The 25,212-nt window shown below is 47.0% G+C and overlaps 1 protein-coding gene across 2 annotated transcripts in view; it reads left to right on the top strand.

The window, feature by feature from the left end:
- LOC142584744 (kinesin-like protein KIFC1) overlaps positions 1 to 25,212 on the top strand; it is a 141,196-nt gene that overhangs the window by 93,438 nt on the left and 22,546 nt on the right. For both annotated transcript variants that reach the window (XM_075694972.1, XM_075694973.1), the window contains exons 11-13: positions 6,208 to 6,378; positions 13,865 to 14,003; positions 18,203 to 18,342. In XM_075694972.1, the coding sequence (XP_075551087.1) occupies positions 6,208 to 6,378; positions 13,865 to 14,003; positions 18,203 to 18,342 (450 nt within the window). The remainder of the gene's footprint in view (positions 1 to 6,207; positions 6,379 to 13,864; positions 14,004 to 18,202; positions 18,343 to 25,212) is intronic.

Below are 25,212 nucleotides of genomic sequence, written 5' to 3'. Positions count from 1 at the left end.
CGGTAACACCGAAGTTGACACCGATCGTCACTGTCCAGCCGCGTCCACCGGCGAAGCTGTTGTTGGCGAGCTCAGCCCAGCCGCATCCATCAAGGGCACAGCAGCTTGCGGCATCACCGAAGCTGTAGTTCTCGACGATGTAGCGCTCTTATTCCATGCGCGTCTCTTTTTGCTGACTGCTTTTCGCGTGCTTGCTTTCACGCGCGCGTCTCGCGCCATCGTGACACGCGGAACAAAGACACCAGGCACGCAAAAGCAAGAAATTCGTGGTTAAAAGAAGCGACTCAATAGCCAAAATATCTTCAAGAACGATAAAGAAAAAGGCAGAACAAAAAATACTAGGAAACAAAGAGGAGCGCGAGAAATGACGTGCGTGCAGACGAAAGCAGACGACGTGAAGGAGTCGAGCAACGCGGCCGTGTGGCCGCGGCAGGCGAAGCAAGCATCACGGCCAATCAGAGGGCTACGCCTCGAGGAGGCGCCCGTTTCACCCAATCAGCGGCTGTCTCGCGATTTGCCGCTTGAGAACGGGTGCCGATCGCTCCGCTGCGCGAGGGTCTACAGCGTAGACTGTATATGCTACCAAAGGTAGCAGAGTTGCGCGTCTGGTTTATCACGCCGCTAGTGCCTCTATTGGCAGAGCGTCATCACGTGGTAGACAAGCAACCGTGCTTTGCGGAAAAGCAGATGCTCGGGCCTATCTTTGTATTTCCCGACGCCGCCGCTGCAGCGAACTGGATTGACACAAGTTATCGCCAGTCAAATTCAAAGCGAATCCGGCCGATCTTGTGTTCGCTGTTCGCGTGCGGACTAGCTGCGGAGAGCTAGCTATGTAGCTATGTCAATCCTGTAAGAGAAACTTTCACTACACTCCCACAGAAGGTTACTTTTGGAATCCCTGCAGTGAAAAGGCACATAATGAAGTGTCACTTGCAGGTGTGGCTGATATCCAGCGCCTGCTAGTAGGTGGGTACGTTTCTACAGCAAGTCTAATGGGGTACCAGTGTCGAAATACCAATGGTTGGTCATTGATTCACCAGTAATATTTTGGACTGCCTACACTTTGAGAGCTTTGGCACATAAGCAGGTATCCCTAAATCAAAACCCAGTATCCAGTGTTCAGTCCAGCGCTGGATTATGGGCCCAGTGCCGCGCGCTGCATGCTGGGGCGCTGGGCAGGCGCTGGGTACTGGTGAGAAAAATAGCCATAGTGCATTAAATATGCGGCACCTGGACACCGTATATATTTTTTTTGGAATACAGAAAGTAACAGCGTTTTGGTGCAATAAAAAAGAACAAATGAAAAAGCTCCGACCAGGATTCTATCGTCAGACCTACAGATCCCAAGCCCGGTACCTTACCAATACGCCACGCCGAGAGGCAAATATGAGCGGATACTTTGCCATGTCAAGGATCAACAAGCAGTTTTAGTTTCACAAAGATGCGTCTCGCTCAGTCATGGTAGATGCGCTATCACCCAGCAACTAAAACTGACACCTGTACAGCAAAGAAAATTTTGCTGTCCGTGCCACAACATCGATTTTCACTTGCGACTGGCATTTTAACTTCGAAAAAGATTCCTAAATGAACCGCCGACCCGGGACGCTGTATGGGCTGTTACTGCTTTGGATAGCTGTTTCTTGTTCTTCACGCGAAGGATATGCAACATTTTCTTAGTTCAGTGGTGCCTTTCAGTCGACACGTCTGTCTAGTCATATATCTTCGTCAGAGAAGCGCAGGCTAGTGCCGGGAGCCTAGGGGGCGCTGCGAAAAAAAGGTGCTAAAAAGTGCCCTCTGTCCTAAAATGGGTCGTACCAAGCTCAGTCGTCTGCTTCGGAAAGCGCGTTTACAATATGGACTCGCCACTTTCGGTTGTGTTGTAGCACGGTCTGCAGCGAATATCGGGCGCCCAAGAATTCTTCAGGGGTGGCACACTGCGTAAAGGCAAGAAATTATGCAGTGCCGAATACGTGTACACCGTTCAAGAATTAGGCGGCGAAGTTTTAGCACAGTGTCAATCGCAAGTGAAGCGAGTCGCGTACGAAGTGGAACTACAGGTAAGGTTTGCACGCTAGCTGCTAGCTTCAGGCACACAAATACGAGGAAATGCGTGCTATAAATGAATCCACAGCAGCGATAAGCAGACATCGTGTGTACGGAACTGCTCGAGCACACGACGGTACGCGCCGCGATGTACGAACTGCTCGAGCGCACGATCGTATGCGCCACGACGGCAGCGGTCTTTCGACATGCCGCCAAACGGCGGGCCTCCTGCAATCTTTGTTGACTGCATGCCGCTAAACAAGTAGTTATGCCTGCGTTGTAGTAGCGGCCATCTGTCCCTTTTAGTAACTGGTAATAACTGATGCAATGCATATGAGCTCGCACGTACGTGCGAATCGTGCTGCAGCGCGAGCTCGTGCGCTGCTCGCTTGATGTAGCTTTTAATGACAGCGTTCGAGCATCGATGTGCTGCAATCAATACTGCCTTGCTGCGCTGCCTCAACGTGCTGGCTTGAGATCAAGGATGAGCGCATTTAACTCTCTTAACTTGTGCTGCTCGTAGTGGAGTAGTGAATTGTCATCGAATGAGCACGACCATTTGTGCTCATTTGCACACACCTGGTCACTTCACCACATCGCATCGGTCGAATTGTTAATTGTCGCTGTGGCCGGGTCTCGAATCCTGAATTACCAGCCATGCCTGCTGCTATGTCGGTCTGCTGTCGGGACTGTAGGTGCAAAAGACCGAAATTTAGAATGCAGATAATCAAGCAAGCTTCAAGACAGGCGAATCAGTCAGCATGGCGCGAAGTTTTGCTTACTCAGCACGACAAACTGCAGCTATGCAGCGCGCCTGACGCTCCACTTCGCGAGGCCTTGAAGGAAAACGGTAGAATCTGATGTTGGGATTCAGGCCTTCTTGTTCATGGCAGCCCACGATGCAGAAGTAATGACGGTGACACCTTTCCTTCTGCTTCCTTCTGCTTTCCTTCTGCTTGATTCCTTCTGCTCCCAGCATTACGTCCCACGGCACACGGAGAGTCCGTTTTCCTTAAACTATAGGGTGCGGCGAGCTCGCAGCGTGGTCTGTGAGAAGTGACAAGCCTTTTTGCACTCGCAACAGGGCATAAAAAAGTGTGAATCGACGCAAAACTCGGCCTAGAAACATGCTTCGCCACAGCCAGGGCTCAATACGACCCAAGCTGGTACGACCCAGATGTCGTTTCCCGTGCCGCCACCAGGCACCGCTACTATACCTCAAACTCCAGCACAAGACGCCCATATACCTGTGTTTATGACGCGTTACATCGGCACTCATCGCTACTTGTGCTGGCACTGTAAACATGAAAAAATGGTTTATTTAAGAACACCGATGCAAAAGCTGAAATATAGTGATTTATCCTTGTTAGACTTCTTGATTCCTGAGCCTAGGCACATCAAGAGCTTGCAGACGGACTCGGCGGATACGCTAGGCCTAAGCTTCGGTGGGAACCAATCTCGGCGCCTTTTTCTTGACGATCTTATGCTGTTTCTTTATGCTGACGATCAGTTTTTTCGATGGGCTTTGTTTGCGATTAGGCGGAAAAGCAGTCCACACGCGATGCAAAAGCGCCCACAGTCGATCGACGATACGGTAGGCATGCCGCCTGCAATAACGGAGTGCAGCTTCGCCGCATAGGTTTGGTTGCTTCCCAGGCAAGATGGCGGACCTACGCGCAACTCTGCTACCTTTGGTAGCATATACAGTAACTCTACTACAGTGTGCCCAGGGGCGCCAGAATGGAGAGCGGGAAACCACCGCAGTCGGTCGCTGTGAAGCCGTGCAATCGCTGCATGCATTGAGGCTTCGTCCTGTTATGCGCAATTTGGCTAAACAGACCGCCCACCATAAGAACATATTTCACATAGTTTGCACTTAGCGATTGCCGACCTTTCACGCATGAAGCCGGTTCGGGAGACTTCATCGTGGCGACCGTGCGCAGTGGCTTTCACTGTACGTATTCCGTAAAGAGATGGTGTCTGTAAACGATTCTATGCTTTGTTTGCCCAAGATTATTTCGACAATAAAAGTTCCCTCATCTTGAGAGTACTTATAGAAATGTCCAGGAGGGCTGCTGCAGGGTGTTTTTATTAAGTGCCGTAAGCCAGACCTATGAGGAGTGCGCCGCGTGATCCCTCATACTACGCAAGAGAGGCGCTTCCTACAGATTTAGACTCCGTAAGTCTTTGCCTCCAATACAAGTAAATTACATTCCCTGACTGTTTATTCGGACCTACAGGGACTGCGGAAATATCCGAATAAACAGGTGTCCGAAAAAGCAGATTAAGAAAAAAAAGTCCTTTATTTCCATGCACATATTCGGGCTCGGCAGTAGGCTTGAAGGAATCGTGAATGCGCCGTTGCACGCTGTTCCATTTACGCGCAATCAGATAAGCCTGATCTCGGAGAGGGTCGTATGGTCACTATAGGAGGCTGAAAGCACAGTCGCTGCTTGTACACGCTCCGCATGCGACGGCAGCGTAGCACATCGCGTGTCATCTTCCGACTCGAAGTCATCGTCCGGCGGCGCAGCAGAAACCTGACGAATGATCTCGCTGTTGTCGAGTTCTGCATGTGTCAGTACAGCAGTGTCAGCACCTGTGAAACTGTCAAATGAGATGGTGTCCGGAATCGCAATGCATCGCAATCACTGTGCAGGTCTCGGCAGAACAATTTCGGCATCAGTAGGGAGCACATTGGAAGGCGACAAATCCTAGGCCTCCCGGCACCCGCTTGCCGGCACTCCCCAGCGCAGTCTGCGCGGTTTCTCTTCTAGAAACCGGTATGGCCCTGCATAACTAGCCATAATGTAGTTCTCAGTGTACGCTTTTCGTAAAGTCATTGTTTTCTTTTATTGTTCCTTTAACAAGCACACATGATAAAGACCCGCCGTGGTGCCGTAGTTGCTTTTGCGTTGCGCTACTATGCCCAAGGGTGTGGAATCAAATCCTACTGCGATGGGGGCAAGATGCAACAACACCCGTGTACCAGGCATTGGGTGCACGTTAAAGAACCCCAGGTGGTCAAAATTAATTGGAAGTACCCCTCTACGGCGGGCCTCGTAATGATATCCTGGTTCTAGCACATCAAGCACCAGAATTTAATTTAAGTGCCTGATTGAGATGGGTGCCGTATTTACTTACATAATGATCGAACCCCTTAATTTTGTTGTCGAGATTCAATTTTTTTCCTTTCCCGTGTAATGATCGCACACCCAACTTGCCACAGCGATATGTCGTGTGCCAAGTCTTGCTAATGATGATTGCGCTTACCATCTGTCGAATGCTGTTGAATACTACGCAAACGACTCTCCAAGATATATCAAGTGGTCTGCACGCACAAAACATTCTTAAGCAGATGCCCCATTTCATTCCTTTCGTCACTTTCCACACTTCCATGAAAAAGAAGCCACAACCAAACTTGCCTTGGCTTTATTATTTGTAGGCTTTATAATGGTTGTGGTCAACAACAATAAAACAAGCGCTTTCCTATTCTTCTCGTCTGCACTCATGGGCACGCAACAAATCGCGAACAGCAATGTTAGTAACCACGTTTACACTGATACATTAGAAGTGTACCCTATTCATACGCTGACGCTTGTAACACAGCTAAGATATTCGCCCTCCCATAGCGGAAGCTTGCCGTATTAAGGTAGCAGTGGAGACAAATCCCGCAGTTTCCGCAGTACACCCGCCATGCGTTTGTCACTGGCAGCTAAGCACGCCCATCTGTTTCTGTCCCCTCAAAGTGGTCACGACTGCGTTATTGCCGCAAACTTGCCAATAGTAACAATATTATTCATTACTGATACGGAAGAAACTGTTTCAATGTGCGTAATGTACTCGCGAGAAGAAACAAAAATCGCGTTCAGGTTGCTGCCTCAGCCGCCATTTTTGTTTTGGTGTCCCGTACTGTTACAGCAGTAGCCGCCTATTTGTTGACCTGTTATCATCCCACAGCAAATGCGGGATGAAAAAAAAGTTTTCACAGGAAATTTAACCCGCGTAATGATCGCACCCTTGAATTCTTTTGACAAGAGTGCGATCATTATGCGAGTAAATACAGTAATATGAAGCCTCGTTGTTCAGGCTGTGCTGTATTCGAGTGCCAAATCTAGGTTCACGTTACCAGAGCCCTGCTCCCTTCCCATCCACACCTTGCAGTACACAATGGTGGCCAGCTTCATTGAGGTGTACAATGAGACCCTGCGGGACCTGTTGGTACCTCCATCCCAGCTGCAGGCATCCACACCGCTGCAGCTCAAGATGGTACGCAAGGATGGCCCCGTCGCTGTCGCTAACCTCACCGAGGTCGCCGTCACATCAGCTGAGCAGGTTTGCATAATTTATTAATCTGCTTGCAATACAGCTGAACTCTCAAAAAGGGAATGCCGTCACTTGTAAGCAAATTGTAAATCTGGCGCATTTATTTTTACCAGAAAATGGAGATTGGTTGTCAGCAGAGATAGACTGTTAACGTTTGACACATACCGTGATATAGTATTGCTTAATGAACGCACCTTCTTTTTTCGCAAACCCGAAGCAAAGTTAAGGGTTGCATGCAGGGTAAATTTTATGGAAACTTCTTTGAAACATCAAAAATGGGATGTTATTGATTCAATATACAGTGAAACCTCGTTCCGTAGATGGCCGGTGTCCGGAAAAAGTACGTACAAAACAGTAGTACTGTTTAACCGAAATAGCATGAGATCGCCCACTTACCTGTCGAAAACGGAACTCGGAGAGAGTGCGATGAAAGGGAAGAAAAACGTGCAGTATTTATTGACTTCGCGCGACAAAAGTGCTATTTTTGTTTGATGCCGCGGCGGCCTAGCACGACGATGACAGCGGCTTCAAACTTGCTGAAGCTGCGTGCCAGCTTTTCAGCCAGCCCCCTCTTCTTGGCAAACACTCGCATGGCAGATTCCTCGTTAGCATTACGTATTCTCCGTGCACATGCTCAGTAGTGCTGCAGAAGTCCCGGGGGTGCCTTTTTCATTGCTGGGTGCCGGAGTTTGGAATACTTTTCATTTGGAATTGAGTTACGTTATCGCGCCCCTGTTCTCGTCGTGACGATTGCATTCATGAGGCTGATGTAACACACAGCTTATGCCACTGTCGGGCCTGAATAGCCCATGCTGTCGCTTTCTATGTCCTCCTCCTCACTGTCGCTAGTCGACACTTCGGCAACAACACAGGCAACAATGGCGAAAAGTCGACCCTCGTAGCCGACATGTCTTCGCGGTCGCAGCAGCGCTACCGAGCAACTTCTTCGCATTCCAAATGCCACCCACCGTAGTCAACAGCAGATCCCTGTTGCGTGCCAGCGCCGACTTCTTCGTGTCGCGTTCGATAGCACGGACGATGTCTAATTTTTCTTCTGTGCTGAGCACCTGGCGTCTTTTTTTATCCGAGCTTCGGAATGACGCGAGTCCTCGCTTTCACGACGCCATAACACTCTCTGGCATGGCGTCGAAACAATGCGTGTGAAGCCACATAAACATCAACAAACGCACAGGGCGCTTGGAGGCCGTTGTTCCAATCTCTGAGGCTTGTTGTTCTGCTGGTCTGCCCGATAGAGACGGCGCACCGCCGTGTTTGCGCGACGAAAAGTTGAAACGCTACGTTTTAACTGATGTGTACGCAATAAGCTGGTACAGTTTATGCGGATACAAAACACATTATGTTCAATGGCCGCTGAGTTGGGGATTTGACTTTACCACTTTTAAAACGAAACTACTGTTTAAGTGTGTACGGTTTAACAAGGTTTTACTGTACATTTGAAAACTTAACGTATTTACTTGATTCTAACACTCCCTCGATTGTAACGTGCACCCGTTTTCTGTGACCAAGAAAAAAAGAAAAAATAACCCGCCCTCGATTGAAACTTGCACCTGTTTGCAGTGACCTAAATAAACAAAAGTCCTTTACAGTACCGCGCACCTCATTATTTCATATAGAAATACAACTTTCTCTCATTTGGAAAAAACAAGATTTTCTCCCAGTGCACTAAGGTTGCGATAAATAAAAAAAGTCAGTTTCGCCCTAAAAGTAAAGCATCGATTGTGATAGCAAATTAGCAGACAGCTATTCAAAAAGTAAGGATAGTAGTTTTATCGGCCGTCTAAACTTTTAAAAATTTGCTTACTAAATAAATTAGCAAGCATGGTGTCGCGTGCACACAAGCAAACATGGACATAAGCAAACAGGTGACGTAAGAAGGCGAGGAAAACCTACTGCCAGACAGGACAGCAGTTGTGGACAAACTGGATAAATTTAAGCTCAACGTACAGTACAGTACATTTATGCTATTTCTGAAAAAATAATGCCCATGCAAATTTGTCACGTGAGCAACTGATGTAGGGCATGCAGATGCAAACTCACATTGAAGCACTAGCGTCTAGGCGGCACTACAGAGGCAGTTGCACGTCAAATCAACGCCTCTGTGCCTACCGCAGTAGCTTTGTGGCTGTACTACTGCTTGAGGTCACATATTGACAGGGTCAAAATACAGGAACACTTGTGTACTTAGATTTAGGTGCGCGTTAAAAAACCTCGGGGAGTCAAAATTGTTCTGTCGTCTGCCAGTACAACATGCCTCATAATCTGATATAGGTTTCGGCACGTTGTGGAGATCTGGTACCTCGCAGGAGTACCAACCACCGCGCGTTCGAGCTTAGTGAGCGGACAGCGCCAGCCATCGCCTCTGATAGTCAAGTGTGTCGCTGCATGCGTTCTCAGGCTGCAGAAAGGGGGCACCGAGAGCTAAGCATGCAAGAAAACACAGTACAGTTGAAACCCGCGATAATGAAATCCTGTGACTTTGCAATTATGGCGACAACGAAATATTTTCGTATCCTCGGCGAACGCCCGCAGGATCCAATGCATTTTGTACTTCTCGACAGCGAAATGTTGCTGCACTACAATCCCGCATCAACGAAATTTTCTGGTACATAACCCCGCGTATTACCTACTCGCACAAGGCTAGCAGTCCCCAAGATGTGCTCAAATGCAATTGCTTTGCACTAAAATTGCGTGAAATACTCCCACATGACAATTGCATGGGTACCGCCATTTTTGTTTACAAAAGCAACCAAGCGGCAGAAGCAACCGCACCAGAAACACGTCATGGCCACCATCTTGTTTGTTGATCGCCCATTTGAAGCAGCAGCATCTTGCTACCGACATGTGACAACGGTTTTTCCTCACCTAGGGCAATGCGTAATGTGCGCCTCCGTGAGAAAAATGCAGCAAAAACAAGGAAACCCGCGTCCCACAGACAAAGAATTTGGAGTGGAGTTCTCTTGCGAGTGATGTCATGGCCAGGATGCTGCTCGCTCCAGCTGGCTTGGCTGCCATGCGTGCTCGTTCCCTTCGTGTATGCTTGGGGTATAAGTGGCTCGAGCCATACTTGTTGTACGATATGTCGACTTCTTTGCGCTACCATGCCTGAACCACAGAATTCCTTCGTCAAAAGCACACGAGTCGAGAAAATTTGTGGTTTGGATATTGCAAGCTATGTAGGGTTGAAGGGGTCTACTGGCTTTGCAATGCATAATGTGCTGTGTCTGTGCTTAAATTTTGCGTAAAAGTAATGTCTGCAAATTGAACATGCGAAGTTGTGTATGATGCTTCACTAAACAATTAACATTGCCTTAGTACTTAGCTGTGAGAGACATTGCACTTCACGCGGAAGAAAAATCTTGGTATTTTGTGTCAACATGTTATCAGTGTTAAAGAGACAATGTCCAGCGAAACTGTCATCATGATTCTTATTACTTTGGTGAGTTGTTCTAGTCAAGTATGACCACTTTATTAATGCGTAAAAGAAATAGTTAGGCGCTCATTTCGCATGAAAAGTTAGCTGCTACTTTCACCGTTTCCTGAAACAGGCCCCCATAACACGAATTGCTCATGGCTGCGAATACGACGGCACATCATATATAGACTATCCACATATATATATAATTCAGAAATACCATAGTAGCAATCACCTGCAAGAAAAGTTTCATGGTTAAGATCGAGAGCCAATCAACTGAAAGTGATCAAACGTTCCATGGTGGCCCTCGGTAGGCTTTATCGAAAATATGGCTCGCCGCTCAAGCAACGGTACCAAAGGGCTCTCGTTATGGCAAGGCATGCATTGTTCGCGAAACCCATCAGTTCACTACAACTTCGAATTGAAACCATGAAGCAGTTTTTTACAGCGCCAATTGCAATGCCTAAAGTATACTAGAGGTACTACAGCTCAGCTTAGGATGCCTAGAAAAGGAAAACTCAAGCACCTTTTTTCCTCACCTTGTCTCAATCCAGCATTGTTTAATTATAAACGGAGAACTATTAGCTTCATCAGTACATAAGAGAACATCGTGAACCTTCATTAGGAAGACATCACAAGCCTTACATATTTCATTTGATTTTTTACCCTCCAGCAGCGAAGTATATCTTCAATATGTCCCATACTACTAATGAATGACGCTTTGGTTTCTTTCTGGCTGCAGCCCTACGGGCCATAAGGCATATCTCACTAAAAAAATTTGGACCACGCAAACAGTTCGCCAAACCGATTCGTCATGTGTATTCCTCAAGCAACAAACACCAGTAAATTACTCAAGTGAGCTGAATGTGTAGCACGGAAAAGGGAATATATATTACTACATTCCTTTTCGTATTCTGCAAACAGCTGTAAGCCTCCATTAGCTTTACTTCAAACTACCGCCACTTAAGCATGTAAAGAACTGCCTAATTTTGATGAGCAGTTAAAGAAGCAAGTGGTGCTGGTAGAATCTAAACTGCAGTGTTAAGTACTCGTGTTACAATGCAAAAATTCGATACATCATGAACTACTCGTCAGCAAACCTGTTTTAGCAGATTAAAATCAAAGTAACTGTTCTAGAAGTCATATATAGCCAGCGTTTGTGACATACTTGTCGCACCGCGGCACGTATAGTATCATAACTTGATTCTTATATGCTTTGTTTTTGCGGTTGATCCTCTCATGAAAAACCCGCAATGGGCTTGTCTGCGCTACTTCAGCTGGCACTGTAGCATTGCCTTTGAGAGCTGTATTGTTGTCTAAAAGATAAGCTCTGTGAATAAGTTTTCACGAGCGAAGACGTCTCTTAAAAATATATTTGAAACGGCTGCCATAAGTATACAAGCAGAGGGAGTGAGAGCTAACAAACAAAAACACTGCAGAAGGGAGCCCGGACACCACCCGAACTGCAGCAGACGACAGGCACGAGTTCGTGCCCTGACGTCATGCGAGTGCCACTCGCAGTGCCCCTCTAGTTCATTCTCGGGGCTAATGGCGCTTGAGATGGCACAGCATGGAGTGCCACGTATCGGGCAGTGATTAAGCGATCGTCTGAGAATATGCATTCCTTGCTTCAAGAACGCTGGTTTTGGTGCCACCCAACAGGTATTGTGTGCGGATTTGGTGCTGGACGTAGATTTACGCAAAGGTGCGATAATTTCGATCATCTGCCTTCCGGTATACAAGATACGATCACTTCTGCACTCTTGGGCGACAGCGTGTGCTGAAGAAATGCTGCTGCATATGTGGAGCACTGTTCTGTGTCCGGTGCCGAGTTACGCAAAATCTTGCAAAAGTGATCGTATCTCCGAAAGCAATTGACCGAGAATACTGCTCCACGGCAGTGCTGCCTCAGTTAATCGACGCATGCGGTGCACTTTGTACTGTTGTCAATGCGGTTCTATATCCTCGTAAGCTTGCCAAAGTAGGCTAACGGAATTGCGACAGGTAATGTGTTGCAGAATAAAACTTTACTATCTGTGCTGTCTCATTTCGCAACAAAATTTTCACAAAAGCATTTTTTTCATGTTCCCCGCCGATTTCATTATTGCGAGGTTCAACTGTATTACCCTAAGTTAAAGGAAGCTGTTTATTTGTCTCTGGCAACACCCAACACTGCAACGCCCAGTCCAGGGCCAGCGTGGTAATCAAAGGCCTACCTCGCCAAAGGCAAAAAACACATAAAGGGGCACCACTAGCACGTCGCTGCAGGGGGATGGCTGCCTGTGACACGCCGCTAGGAAAAGTCCGTGGCTATGCTGCTTGCTTTTGCGTCAACCAGTGGGTCCACTGACGAGAGCCTGTGCAATTTCTGTTGGCTTGGGCCTTTGATAAATGCGGCTAGATGTATTGGGACTGCATGCGAGCACTAGGCACTGCTCTTCGGCTTAGTGTTCTGAAAATGATCAACACGGGGCAAGTTCTCGCCGTAGGTTCCAAGGCACTGTAGACGAGCTCAAGCCTGAGACCCTAACAGAGGGCTGGTGGACAAGAGAAAATTGCGAACCCAGTGGTGTCCTTGATCTCTCGCGCTCGCTCTGGCCATTGTGTTGGCTGTGCCACCATAGTGCCAAGGCAGCCACGGTTGATCGTGCAAAGCATCGCTGCTGCAAACCGGCTCGTGGCAAAGGCCACCACCGGTTGTCAGTGGTAGCCTTGTCAGTGGTGGCCTTCGCAACGAATCGTCGCAAGTGGAAAGTGAAGGGACGACAGAATATGTGAATGCCTGCACTGAGGTGCCGGGGCCTACCTCCATGCCCAAAACGTGTAGCCCTGTGATTCAATTAAAGTTTAACGCTTCTGCCAGAATGCAATGTGCTGTGTAAGGCAATAACAATGCTAACTTTCTTGGAGGTTATGAACAATGGTGCACAACAACACATCAAGCAAACACTGTTTGTGCTACGCAAACCAACAGCAGTGTTGTGCACAAGGTAACGTTTGACATCAATTCACCACTCTCGTATTGGGTTTAACACTGAAGAAATTAAACATTTGCTGTTGCGTCACCACTAGTTCTTGTCAAAGTAAAGAGCATAGAAGCTTGGCCTACATAGGCTCCCACAGTGCACCCTGTTGATCATGGCGTATTTGTGACCACTGTTACCGCCGGCGTATTGAGTTTTTTGTGTTAACAGCCAACCTGATCAATTTATTTTACACCTAGAATATTTTACTATCACGTGGCGCAAGGAAGTAAATAGAATTCCTTCTTCTGTGCCGTGAGGCGCATCGCTATATGTCGTCGTAGCCCAAGCAGGGGTTGTCAGTTATAATGGAGCAGCTGTCGAGAAAGCATGTCGGGGAACACTGGCAAGGTGGCAAGCATCTGGTAAAAACGGGCTGCGCATTATCGCGGTCGCTGTTTCTGCGAGGTCCTGAGTGTCTGCGATAATGCTCGGCTTGTTCTTGCCACGTGCTTGCTGCCAATGTGTTCCCTCGGGATGGTTTTGCTGTCGGCTGCTCCGTCGCCAAACTCGGAGCCCCTGCTTGGGCTGTGCCGACACAGCGACGGGCATCAAGGTTGTGCGCTTGCTCTAAATGTTTGCGGGATATGAAATGATTTTAGCCTTCCCCAAAAACTACAGCACTGCTGTTAGATCGCAAGAGTGCAATGATGGGAGTGTGTTCATTGCACGAGTATACACGGTAGTTCGAAAACTTGTTTAGATGGCATGTAGTGTTCTTGAAACAGTTGCGCAGTGTTTGTGATCCATGTTTCATAGTTCATAGAGACCAAACAAAAAAAGCTTGCACGAGGACAGGTAAAAGTGAAGTAGCATACAGAAAAATTCCATGTATGCGTCATCATTGCTCTGTCATAGTGCAAATCGTTCAGCGGTGACAGAGGGCATACGTGAAGTGTACTTGAAGTTCAGAAAGTCTAGTTTGTCTGATAGATAGCGCTTGTTCTGTCTCCTATCTTTTGAGTCGGTACCTGTTGTGCACTAAACTTTTACTGCTAAAAGCCCAAGCTTACCTGTTGTCTGTTTTTCCATCCCTCAGATCAGCCAGCTGCTACGGCGTGCACGAAAGAACCGTGCAGTGGCGGCTACCAAATGTAACGAGCGGTCATCTAGGTCGCACTCTGTGTTCCGGCTCGACATCGTCGGCCACAATAGCCACAGTGGCCTGGGTTGCCGGGGTGAGCATTGACGTCACTGCATGTGTCACTTAGCAAGGCCAAGCCTTTAGCCGCAAGGACAACGTGCCCAGAGGGTTTGCAGGGAGGACGACCGCCCTGTTTGTTAAAGGGCCTTCATTCTACAATTAATGGAAAGCGGGGCAAACTCTGACTTCCCTGCTGGAATGCATGCAGAAAGGCTCTCATAAGGGAACCATCGAACTGATTGAATATCATTTCTAAAATTAATAAAGGGTAAATCAGATATCCACCCATTTGCAGTAATTGCTGCAAAGGAAACGGGTTCCTCGGGAAAAAAAGCCTCACAATTGAAGAAAAATTTGTCCTGGTCTGGAACTCGAACCTGGGACCACTGCCTTTCCGGGGCAGTCGCTCTACCATCTGGGAACCTGGGAACCCGAGACCCAACTGGGACCACCGCCTTTTCATGGCGGCCGCTCTACCATCTGACCTGGAACCATCTGGGAACCTGGGACCATCTGGGCCCCGGCTTCCCAGATGGCAGAGCGGCTGCCCTGGAAAGGCGGTGGTCCCGGGTTCTAGTCCTGGACCAAGACAAGTTTTTCTACAATTGAGAGGCTTTCTCTGGGTCCCGGGTTCCCAGATGGTTCCGGGTCAGATGGTAGAGTGGCTGCCTCGGTAAGGCGGTGGTCCCAAGTTTAAGTCCCGAACCAGGACGAATTTTTCTTCAATTGCGAGCTTTTCCTTTTGAGGAACCCGTATGGGTTTCCTTTGTAGCAATTGCTGCAAGCAGGTGGATGTCTGATTTTTCCCTTTATTCTCTCCGCCTTGCGGGTTTTCGCAGGACTATTACATCAATTTCTAAAATTGTAGCTTAATTTCAGCATTTCTCTTCAATATAAAATTTCGATAATACAAAAAGACATTCGTTTATTTAAATCAACACTAAAGACAAATACTAAGCCCAGCCAAAGCTAAAGTAATAGTCAAACCTCGATATAATGAACCTCAATTTAACGAAATTCTCGAAATAACGCACTTTTTATTTTCCCCAATCTCTGCCCCATTGAAAACCATGTATTTTTTTTTTTCGCAATTTAACGAGGTCACTTCATACCGTACTCCGGATTTAACGAAGTCCTCGCGCATCGCACGCACGTACCAGGAGCCTCCTTGACAGGCTGACGAAAACTTTAGCCGGGCATACAGCGATTTGCATGCGCCTTTTAGTGCTCAAATTTTCCCAGCGCGCTTCAATACGTGGAGCAGAACGTGCCTCTTGCAGATAGATGCGACGGGCATGCGGCATGGAGCTGGTTTATTTGCCTAGTGAGGCAATGTGGACAGGAATTGCTGCTGATCAGCTCATTCGGCCTATACTCCCAGAAAGAACATTAATGCTGTTGGATCCTTTTGTGCAATAATGTTCATGCCCGTTCATTGCGCTCTAAGGGCACCCTCGCTGACCGTAAATCCGTGCCCCTTGCTACTGAGACTAGTTTTTCTGCGAAGCTTAGATGTCCATTGGCTGAGCACGCTTTACCAGCAGCACGAAATTGAAACCAAATTCAGCACAAGATTGTACATATGTGCTTAGATTATATAGAAACAAGTGACAAGAACCTTACTTGCTCCCGTACAGCCAGAAATATGACTTGTTTCAAATATTCGTACCCAACCGACTATTTGAAAATGTTCGACTACCAAGTCTAAATTGAATACAAATATTAAGGGTGTAATATTCAATAGCATTAGAAATTTTCGAATATTTGCTCACACCTGTTTAAAGTGTCACATACATCTTCATTACTTCTGATTGGACCCTTGCTGCAACTAGAGCTGTGCAAAGTGATTTATTGAAACGAGCTGGAAGCTAGACAGCCGAATGTTGGCTCCTTGCATCGCTATGTTGTCATGGTAAGGATTAAGCTCCTTCATTTTTTCGGAAAATGTTTAGACATATTTTTCAAGTGGCTGGATTAGGGCTTCCAAAGTGTGCTGGGCAAGAGAGAGTTGAACTTAGTTTTAACGAACTTGCCTCCACCATATAAATACCTTTGTTACAGTTGCAAGCTAATCATTCGGACATGACTGAGTGCTAAGAAGTCCAAATATTTGGGAGTCCCAAATACCAGATTTACCAGAAGAATGAGTGCTTTTGTTCCAGGAGTGGCCAAAAAAGGTGTGCTGTATTCTTGGATTGTCACTTTCGGTGATACATGCCTACTTTAATTCTGTGTGAGTTTAGTGCGAGATGTATCAATGTCTACCAGTGGTGGCTGCGACAGCATTCTTGGCACAATGCGAAGCTTGCTGTCTTATCACACTGCCGGAAAGATCGTTGGCTGTTGACGTGTGTGGTGTTAATCAGCAAAAATATTGAAGTGAAGTTATCTTGACATGCGATCATCCGAGAATACTGCCCACGTTTATTAATGCGTTGGCTTGGGTATTCAAGTGGTGGTTTGGTAACCAACCTTGTGCGTCTGAGTGCAATGGTTAGTGTTGACATTGCTTGTTTTTTATTGCCAGTGGGTTTTCGGATGTAAATGATGCACATATAGCAAAGTCAGACCTCACTGCATAATAGTCTCATGCACCACTAAATTAGGTCCAAAAACTGTAAGGTTTAACATCCTGAAGCTACACAGTAGATCATGAGGGACATTGTTGCGGACACATGTGGATATTTACCACCAGAGGTTCGTCAACATGCACTTGATAGACGGCACATAAGCGCTTTTGCACTTTGTTTTCTTTGCAATTCGGTCACTGCGGCTTGGATGGCACTTGTGACTTTGTGCTCAGCAGGGAAATGCCACAGCCACTGAGCCACCTTGGTGGGCCTCAACAAAAAAACAAGTTATGATCAAGTGTGTGTGAAAGAAGTGCAAGACCTTGGTAGGTCAGCAGGAGTGTCTCCCGTCTACTTGCCCAGTGGCAAGATGCATGATGCACCGCTTTCCGCATAGCAGCCCTCTCTCTGTTGAGCATTGTGACCGTGCCATCTGTGCAACACCATGCGACGGCACTGGCAATGGCTCCGCTGGTGTGACCACGCAGGATCGGCACGGGCCGGCACGGCCCAAGCTGAGCAGCCTATCAAAGTGCATGTGACATTCTGCGTATGCACTTTCACATGTCGGGTTTATTGAACATGCAGGAAACTGAAATGGTGTTCTTGTACGATCACCTTTGGCGATATTGTCACTTTTGCAAGATTTTGTGCTACTAGTGCCAAACGTGCTGGTGTCTACTGGCAAAAGTCTAGCTGGCAGTACCAAGCACAGCGTCTTAGTACGCTTCCAGGAATACTGCCACCCGTAGACGCCTGTGCATCCAGCACTAGTCCCTTAGACAGTACCGCCGAAAGTGATTGCATGGGAATATTGCTCCCACCCCACTGTTGTAAGTTGTCCTTTTTGAGAATTAACGTTTTTGCTACCAGAATGCATAAATTGAGCTGTTCGTGAACACATTTTTGCTTTGTTACATTGCATCAGATCTGGCATTTCTGATTTCGTTATAATAGCTTCAGAAAATTCAATCTGAAATATAAAATGTACTTAATTGTATTCAATAATTCATAATGTTTCTGTTCATTATAATGTTTCAATTAAGTAGGCATGTGCCTTGTCTGAAGGCTGTTATCACTAGAATTCTGGTTGATACTAGCTAAGATTAGGTACTAGTCCTGAAGTGACGCTATAGTGTTTCGTACATACTGGTCAACTCTGTAACAGCTAGAATTTTCTAACTGCTTGTGTTTAACCAAAAAACCAAGAAATATAGCGTCTCATATGAAATATGAGTACTGTATGTTGTGAAATCCAATGCAACAATAATTGTCAGATTTGTTTTGCAATATATGTAGTAAATATTTTGTTTAAGGTATTGCAAATCTGAACCTATCTACCACCGAATAAGCGAAGTGACTCGTTTCTGCAAGCAGCTGCTACGGCACTCCGCTTGCGCTTAAGAGGCGCACGAGTGGATTATTTTAAGCAACCTTACATCTACAAGTTGCAGTGGTAACATATCAAGTTTTTATTTTGTGTATAGTGTAGCAGATCAATAACTGCAGTGCGAAACGTGCACTGAGACTTCTGTGACCGCAATACTTCCATAGGTTTTGCTGTGCTGCCTGCTAAGTATCAAATGGAGTGCAGTTGATATCAGTTAGATTTCCAGATGACGACCATAATTTGTGTTTCATTCATTGTTTGGCTGTCATGCAGGGCGGCTGAACTTGGTGGACTTGGCTGGCAGTGAGCGTCTGTCTGAGTCCCAATCAGAAGGGGCGCGCCTACGAGAGGCGCAAAACATAAATCGCTCGCTTGCCAACCTCGGCAATGTCATCCTGGCCCTGTCGAACCGGGTTGGTAATTTTTTTTACAATTTAAAAACCCGAGAAAACAATTTTTTTTCGAGTTTTTCGGATTGAAAAATTGCACGCAGTTGCTGGTTGAGCACCTTTTACAGTTTTATATGGAATAACTGCTCTTGTATTGGCAAATGCATGAGCATCAGCCCCCCCCCTACACCACAACTGGACTATCAACTGTTGATAGTCCAGTTGTTGTGGTGTGAACCTCTCCTCTTGTCCTTTGTGGTTTTTGACTGGTTCTTTCCTTCAACTATGTACCAACTGGCCTGGATTTCAACCCTTTTTCGTGCTGTCATACACCGCAGACCAAAACAACCCCCGGTGCCAGAAATCATTCTGGATTTCGTCTAGAATGTCTTTTTCATGGTCAAAAAGACCTTTCAGTGCAAACATTGCAAACTCTGGCTGGGTGTCGCGGCAATGCCCATGCACCTGAAGTGTATAATGCAAGGAGCCCCGCATAGGCTAACGAACCAACTTTAGAGAAGGGAAACTACCTTCCGCAGTGGTATGAGAACAAGCAGCGGCAGCGCACGGAACTTGCGTAGGTGGACACCAGACGGCATTCCTCAACCAGGAAGTGGAATTGCATTTACTTTCTTTTTAGAGCAAAATCCAATATGGGGGGGTGGGGCACTTTTCAGCGGTAGCATACGCTGGTACGCGCCCTGCTCGCCCTGCCGGCTATGTAGCAAGCCTCAATGCCTTGGCTGCCGCGTAGCTAAGGCATTCTAATTGCGAGGAGACCAAAGAGCCTCTACTGACGCCCATACAAATAAGGCACAAATGAGTGAACTGGACGTGCGACTTTATTGGCAGAAAAGAAGCAGTGTACATTCTCGTGCAAGAGCAGAAATAAAATTTGCATGTCGCGATATGCTGGAATCATTGACGCGAGCTCGTAAACGACTCGTCGTCGTCATCGCACATCACAATCTGGTAACGAGCGACATCCAGCAGTGCAAGCAGATTGGACAAAGTGTCCCACCTGTTTGCAGCAACAGTCACCGTAAATGATGAGCAACTTGCATTGCGATGCTATCGGGTGATGCAGGTATCTGCTGCCGCAGCCTACACAGAGGCATGGACTACCTGGCATCTTAGTGTTGACTCCTTTCCAACCTGCACATTTCTTTTCTTTCGGGGGCCACTAATGTGTGGCTCACACTTTGTCCCACTTTGTCTGAATATGGACAGGTTGCTTTCGTAGGCATTTCCTTCATCAGCCACTTTTGCGGGCCTCTCCACCCGTGTGGCTATCAACTTCATACGCATCGGACTATGTAAGCACGTATGCTGGTCTCCGTTCATGCCTTATCGCGGCCGAGAAAGGCCAGAGGCACAATTTGCCCATGGCTGCAGCAGGAAAGGGCGAACGGGGAGCACGAATTGCGGTTTGTGTAAATTGGGAGTCTGTGTCGCTTTGCGGACTGCAGGAGCAAGTGCTTGCTTCGAGAGACTGCTTCCTAATGCAATGACCAGGCCGCCACATCCAAGAAGCATAATACAGCGACCATAACCAAGTGAGATAACAGCGAAATGAAACAGCAATCAATCGCTGCATAGAGTTCAGACAATACATTATACATTGCCTACGAACCATATGGCAACAGTGAGCATTCACGTACACGGGTCTCTTACAGTACATTCAGCCACCTACCTACAGGCATAGTGCTTGCCTTCATCGCACTTGGTGGTCTGGTAACGAGCGACAACCAGCAGCGGAAACAAATTGGACAGAGTGTCCCACCTGTTTGCAGCGACAGTCGCCATTAAAGATGACCCACTTGCATTGCGAAGCAATCGGGTGACGCAGGCATCTGCTGCCACAGCTTACACAGCGACATGGACTGCCCGACATTTTAGCGGTAAAGGAACACTAAAGATTACTATGAAGTCCAGTTAAAGTGATAAAGCAATGCACTAGAACATCTAAGGCGTCAGTATAATCGGGAACAGAGCTTTAGTAACCGAGAAATTGAGGTAAATGCATGACACGATTTGAGACCCCCTAGCGACGTTCTGGTACTAGCCCGATGACGAAGGCACTCCTCATCATAATTTGTCACTAGTACTCAACTACTTCTATTAAAAGGTCATTTCATTAGGTTATAAAACGGAAGAAAATGCTACTTTACGTTTATTCGATTCTAAGAAAAAATAACATTTTGACGTTACCCTTCAATAGTATGGGTGGTCGAAAGGTTTCGTTTTCGCTCGACTCTGCGCCGCGCGCACGTGCGCTTTGGAGTTTCAATTGTTTCGTTATCGCGTCGTGCTGCGCTGGTTTTGCTGGCTCACGAAACTTGCATTTGGAACAAGCAGCAAGAATGCCACGTCCATGTGATGTCGTGGGATGTGCGAATGGTCCGTGGAACTTGGCCAAGGGCAGTTGCAGCGGCAAATCCAACGTTACTTATCACTGTGTGCCAAGGAGTGAACCTCTCCGTTCGAAGTGGTTAAGTGCCGTACCTCTGCCACAGCGTATTGGCAAAGAGCCGAAAAATCGCAGTCTGCTTGCTGCACTTTTGTCCAGAGGATTATGAGTTCAACACCGACTTACTGAAGTCGCGTGGAGTGCCTTTCAAAGCAATGCGTTCCTGTAGTGCTGTTCCATCGGTCTCGCCTGCATTCTCTGAAGCGCAAGAACAACTGCAGGTCGAAGAAGGGGCGGTGAGTGCGGCATTTGGTTTTCACGAAGGAAAAGCTACACGTGTGCGAATATGTACAGCCATGACATAAGTTGCCGCCGTACTAGTACACAATGACGCCGGCAGCGCAAGCCCTCAGCAGCAGGTCACGTTCATCGGTACTTAATCATTGAAGTCGAGCCCAGCATCGCAAGCCAATGTGTCGTTGTCAGGGTCGTCCATTGCAACGAGCGTCAAAGTTGGCGTCATAAAATAAAGAACCAGCTTATCATCACGCGCTTTCCCTTCCGCTAGCCACCATAGTTCCGCTTTTGCGCTGCTGTCGGCTCTGTCTTGGCTCTGTTTTGGCTCTGTTTCTGGCCGCGCGTTTGCGTTTTGCGCAGAAAAACTCCATTTTACTTGCCGACGGCGCAATGTCACTATGAGACCATGACATCATCACTCCTCGATCGGAGGGCGGGTGATTTGAACTGCGCTAGAGGTACGCGGACACTTCAGAATGCATTTTCTCTTAAAATAAGTCTCTTCTTTGCATGAAACAAGCGTTTCGAGGTTTCTGGGATGGTATTTCAACAGTCTACGTTGACTTAATATTAACCTTTAGTGTCCTTTTAACTCCTTTCCAACCTGCACATTTATTTGCTTTCGGGGGCCGCTATGTGTGGCTCACACTTTGTGTCCCACTTTGTCGCAATGTGGACAAGTCGCTTTTGTGGGCATCACCTTCGGCAGCCATTCTTGCGGGCCTTTCCACCCATACGGCTATCAACTTCATACACTTCGAACCATGTAAGCACATATGCTGGTCTCCGTTTTGAGCAAATCATGGCCAAGGTAGGCCACAAGCACAATTTGCCCATGGCTGCAGCAGGCCAGAACGAACGGAGCGCCCCAGTTACGGTGTGTGTATACTGGGAGTCTATGTCGCTTTGCGGACTGCAGGAGCAAATGCTTGCCTCGAGGGACTGCGTACCAATGCAACTGACCAGGCCCCCACATCCAAGAAACGTAACACAGCTACCACAACCAAGTGGGGCAGCAAAACCAGATTCTGCAATAAATTATTCAGTGTAGCTTGCACAAAGACCCAGGCTATCGAGGAAGAAGAGCAATCATCAAGGAGACTAGGAATATGGAAAATGGGAAAGCTTGCATTCAAGAAAGAAGGCACTCTGCTCTGCAAGCATTGAGGGCTAAAAACATTAAAAAAAGTAAAATGGTGCATAGCACACGGTGCATAGGTTATCGCAAGACACATGCCGATGCTGCATCAGCTATTTCAAGAGAGGAATTGTGCATGACAACATACACTAGAAGGTACTGCTACAGATATGTTACGCTACTAGACAGTGACTGGTATTAAGTATGAGCGAAGAATCAGTTGACCTTTGTTTGGATGAGGATGAATGATCTCTAACGAGAATGGGCAATGAAAAAGCTTGCATTTATAGAAGAAAAATTACGCTTGGCACAAATGGAATTGACATGGCCAGGAAACTGATTAAGGGCAAACTAATGGAACTCTTTTGGCCAGCGTCGTCCGTGCTTGGTCAGCAGTTGCAGGTGCATCTGAACACGAATAATTTCTAGAAAGTATTTTTTGAGTTACCTGGATGACTCTGCCAAATGTCCGTGCTGGTGGAATGGCGGCTAAAGCTCTTTTCAGTCTTGACACAGTCCTCTGCAGACTTGATATCTCATCCAAATTCTTCTGCATCCGCTTCTTTGTTCATGTTGTAAAAGCATTGCAAATTCAGCTCCAGCTCCTTTCTGTTGGTGTAGATAGGAGCTCCTGTGATGACCAAGATGTGCTTGGCATAGACTCTGTTAGGGCAGAAAAGTGACACATGATATACTGCACAGATTAGCCAAACTCATGTGTGTTTTCTTTTTTGTTCGAACCAATTATACTGAACCATAAACATGAACAAACATTCATTTTTGCTGCAAACAAATGACATGTATCTCAAGACTAGCAAGCCAATACAGCATATATCAGGCATATTTATTTCTGAACCACATGTTTACCTTGTAGTAGCAGCCAAAATTCACACAATGGCCTTGTTGTAGCAGGCAGCAGCTTCTGTTTAGTGCATGGAGTGTGTTGCTTTATACTGGTACCGTCCTCATTACTGCATGTCTGGAACAGAAATTTTGACTGCATCAGAAATTCAAAAAGACAATTTTGCAATGTGAAATGCAAAAAGGTGTGACATATATATTGTAATGGTTTGTGACTACAAAACACATGCAAATGTAAGAGTCCCAGACCAGGACAAATTTTTTTTCAACTGCAAGGCTTTTCTTTCGAGGAACCCATATGGGTTTACCTTGTAGCAATTGCTACGAACGGGTGGATGTCCGGCTTTCCCTTTATTAATTACTCCTCTCCACCTTGCGGGTTTCCCCAAAACTCTTAGTCGCTGACCGTTCATTCAGACCTCACGGGGACAGCGGAAATGTCCTAATAAACAGGTGTCCGAAAAAGCAGATTAAGTAAAAAAAAAAAAAAGAAATCCTTTATTTCCACGCACTTATTCGGGCTCGGCAGTAGGCTTGCAGAAATAGTGATTGCGCCGTTGCACGCTGTTCCTCTTACGTGCAATCAGATATCCCTGAATCTCGAAGGAGGTCGTACGGTCACTATAGGCGGCTGAAAGCATAGTCACTGCTTGTACACGCTCCGCATGCGACGGCAGCGTAGCACATAGTGCGTCATTTCCGACTCAGTCATCGTCCGGCGGTGCAGCAGAAACCTGATGAATGATCTCACCGTCTTTGAGTTCTGCGCATGTCAGCACCTGTGAAACTGTCAAATGAGACGGTGTCCAGAATCGCAATGCAAGCACTGCGCAGGTCTTGGCAGAACATTTTCGGTGTCGGTAGGGAGCACATCGGAAGGCGACAAATCCTAGGCCTCCCAGCACCCGCTTGCCGGCATTCCCCAGCGCAGTCTGCGCGGGCACTGTCGGCACCATTAGACACTCGACGCGATGTTTCCGTATGCCGCATTGCATCACCATAACCTCGACACAGCACACAAAGCAAACATCACCACGCCGTCACGCCGACACCAGTCGCACAAACTAAAAACGTGGCCTACTCCCAGAGTCGTGCATGAAGAAACAAATCTGCTACTGGATTGTCTTGACATTGCTTACTAAGCTGAGACCGGAACTGCTGTAGCTACAAACCAGGCGGAAACGATAAGCGGGGATTTGCAGTAGCGCCACTTCATGGGGCAGCAAGGAGGTTCCGTTCAAAACAAAAATGGCGTTCAGCAAGTCTAACCATGCACCGGTCAGTCGGTGTATGGCGCTCTCGATCGAGTTGGCTCAAGGAGTGTCCGAAAAATCAGACTAGAGGTTTCGAGGCGTCCGAACTTTCGGCAGTTATTACATTATGGTCTATGGGGAGAATGGTGGTGCCGCGAAGCAGACCAAATAATCGAGCATGTCCAAATTTTTGGAGTCCGAAAAATCAGTCAGCGACTATATGTCAAACTCTTGCCTTTGCTTTGAGTTGTCGACAAATTCGACTTCGCCCTGTCATCTGCTAGCCGGCTGGTTAGCTCAGATGGTAGAGTGGCTGCCCCGGAAAGGTGGTGGTCCCGGGTTCGAGTCCCAGACCAGGACGCATTTTTCTTCAACTGCGAGGCTTTTCTTTCAAGGAACCCATGTGGGTTTCCTTTTTAGCAATTGCTACGAATGGGTGGATGTCTGATTTTCCCTTTATTAACGGTTTGTTCTAGGGTGCTTCAGCAACATGGTAAATAAATATTGCTACTGTCCATAAAATTGATGTCTGCCTAACTGCAATGCATGCCAACAGCTTAAGTACTATTAACCCTTTGAGGGTCGATTTTTTTTCGCCATATGTGACCACCCAGGGTTGATTTTTTTTATTGCAGATTCCAATTCTTGTGAGGGACCTATTTCAAAAAAAAAATTAAAGTAATTTATCTAGGGTGACTGTAAGGTGAAAAAAATATTGTGTTGGTATATATTGCCATCTGCTGTTGTGTGGGGACAGTGCAAAAGAAGAGACAGGAAGGCCGAGAAGGAAGAAGTGCGCCTGCTACCCCCGGCCCGCTCGATAGCCTGATTCTGTCGCCATTGTTTTTCAGAAGCCAGCTGCCCCATTAAACGTCGCCAGTCCTTTTTGAAGACACGTGACAAACTGGTGGAAGTGCTGGGTATTTCTCATTCGT

The sequence above is a fragment of the Dermacentor variabilis genome, chromosome 6 (genome assembly GCF_050947875.1).
Source record: "Dermacentor variabilis isolate Ectoservices chromosome 6, ASM5094787v1, whole genome shotgun sequence".
In the NCBI taxonomy this organism is placed as follows: Eukaryota; Metazoa; Arthropoda; class Arachnida; order Ixodida; family Ixodidae; genus Dermacentor; species Dermacentor variabilis.
The sequence above is the reverse complement of the archived record's forward strand: the minus strand, read 5'-3'. Positions and strand labels throughout refer to the sequence as shown.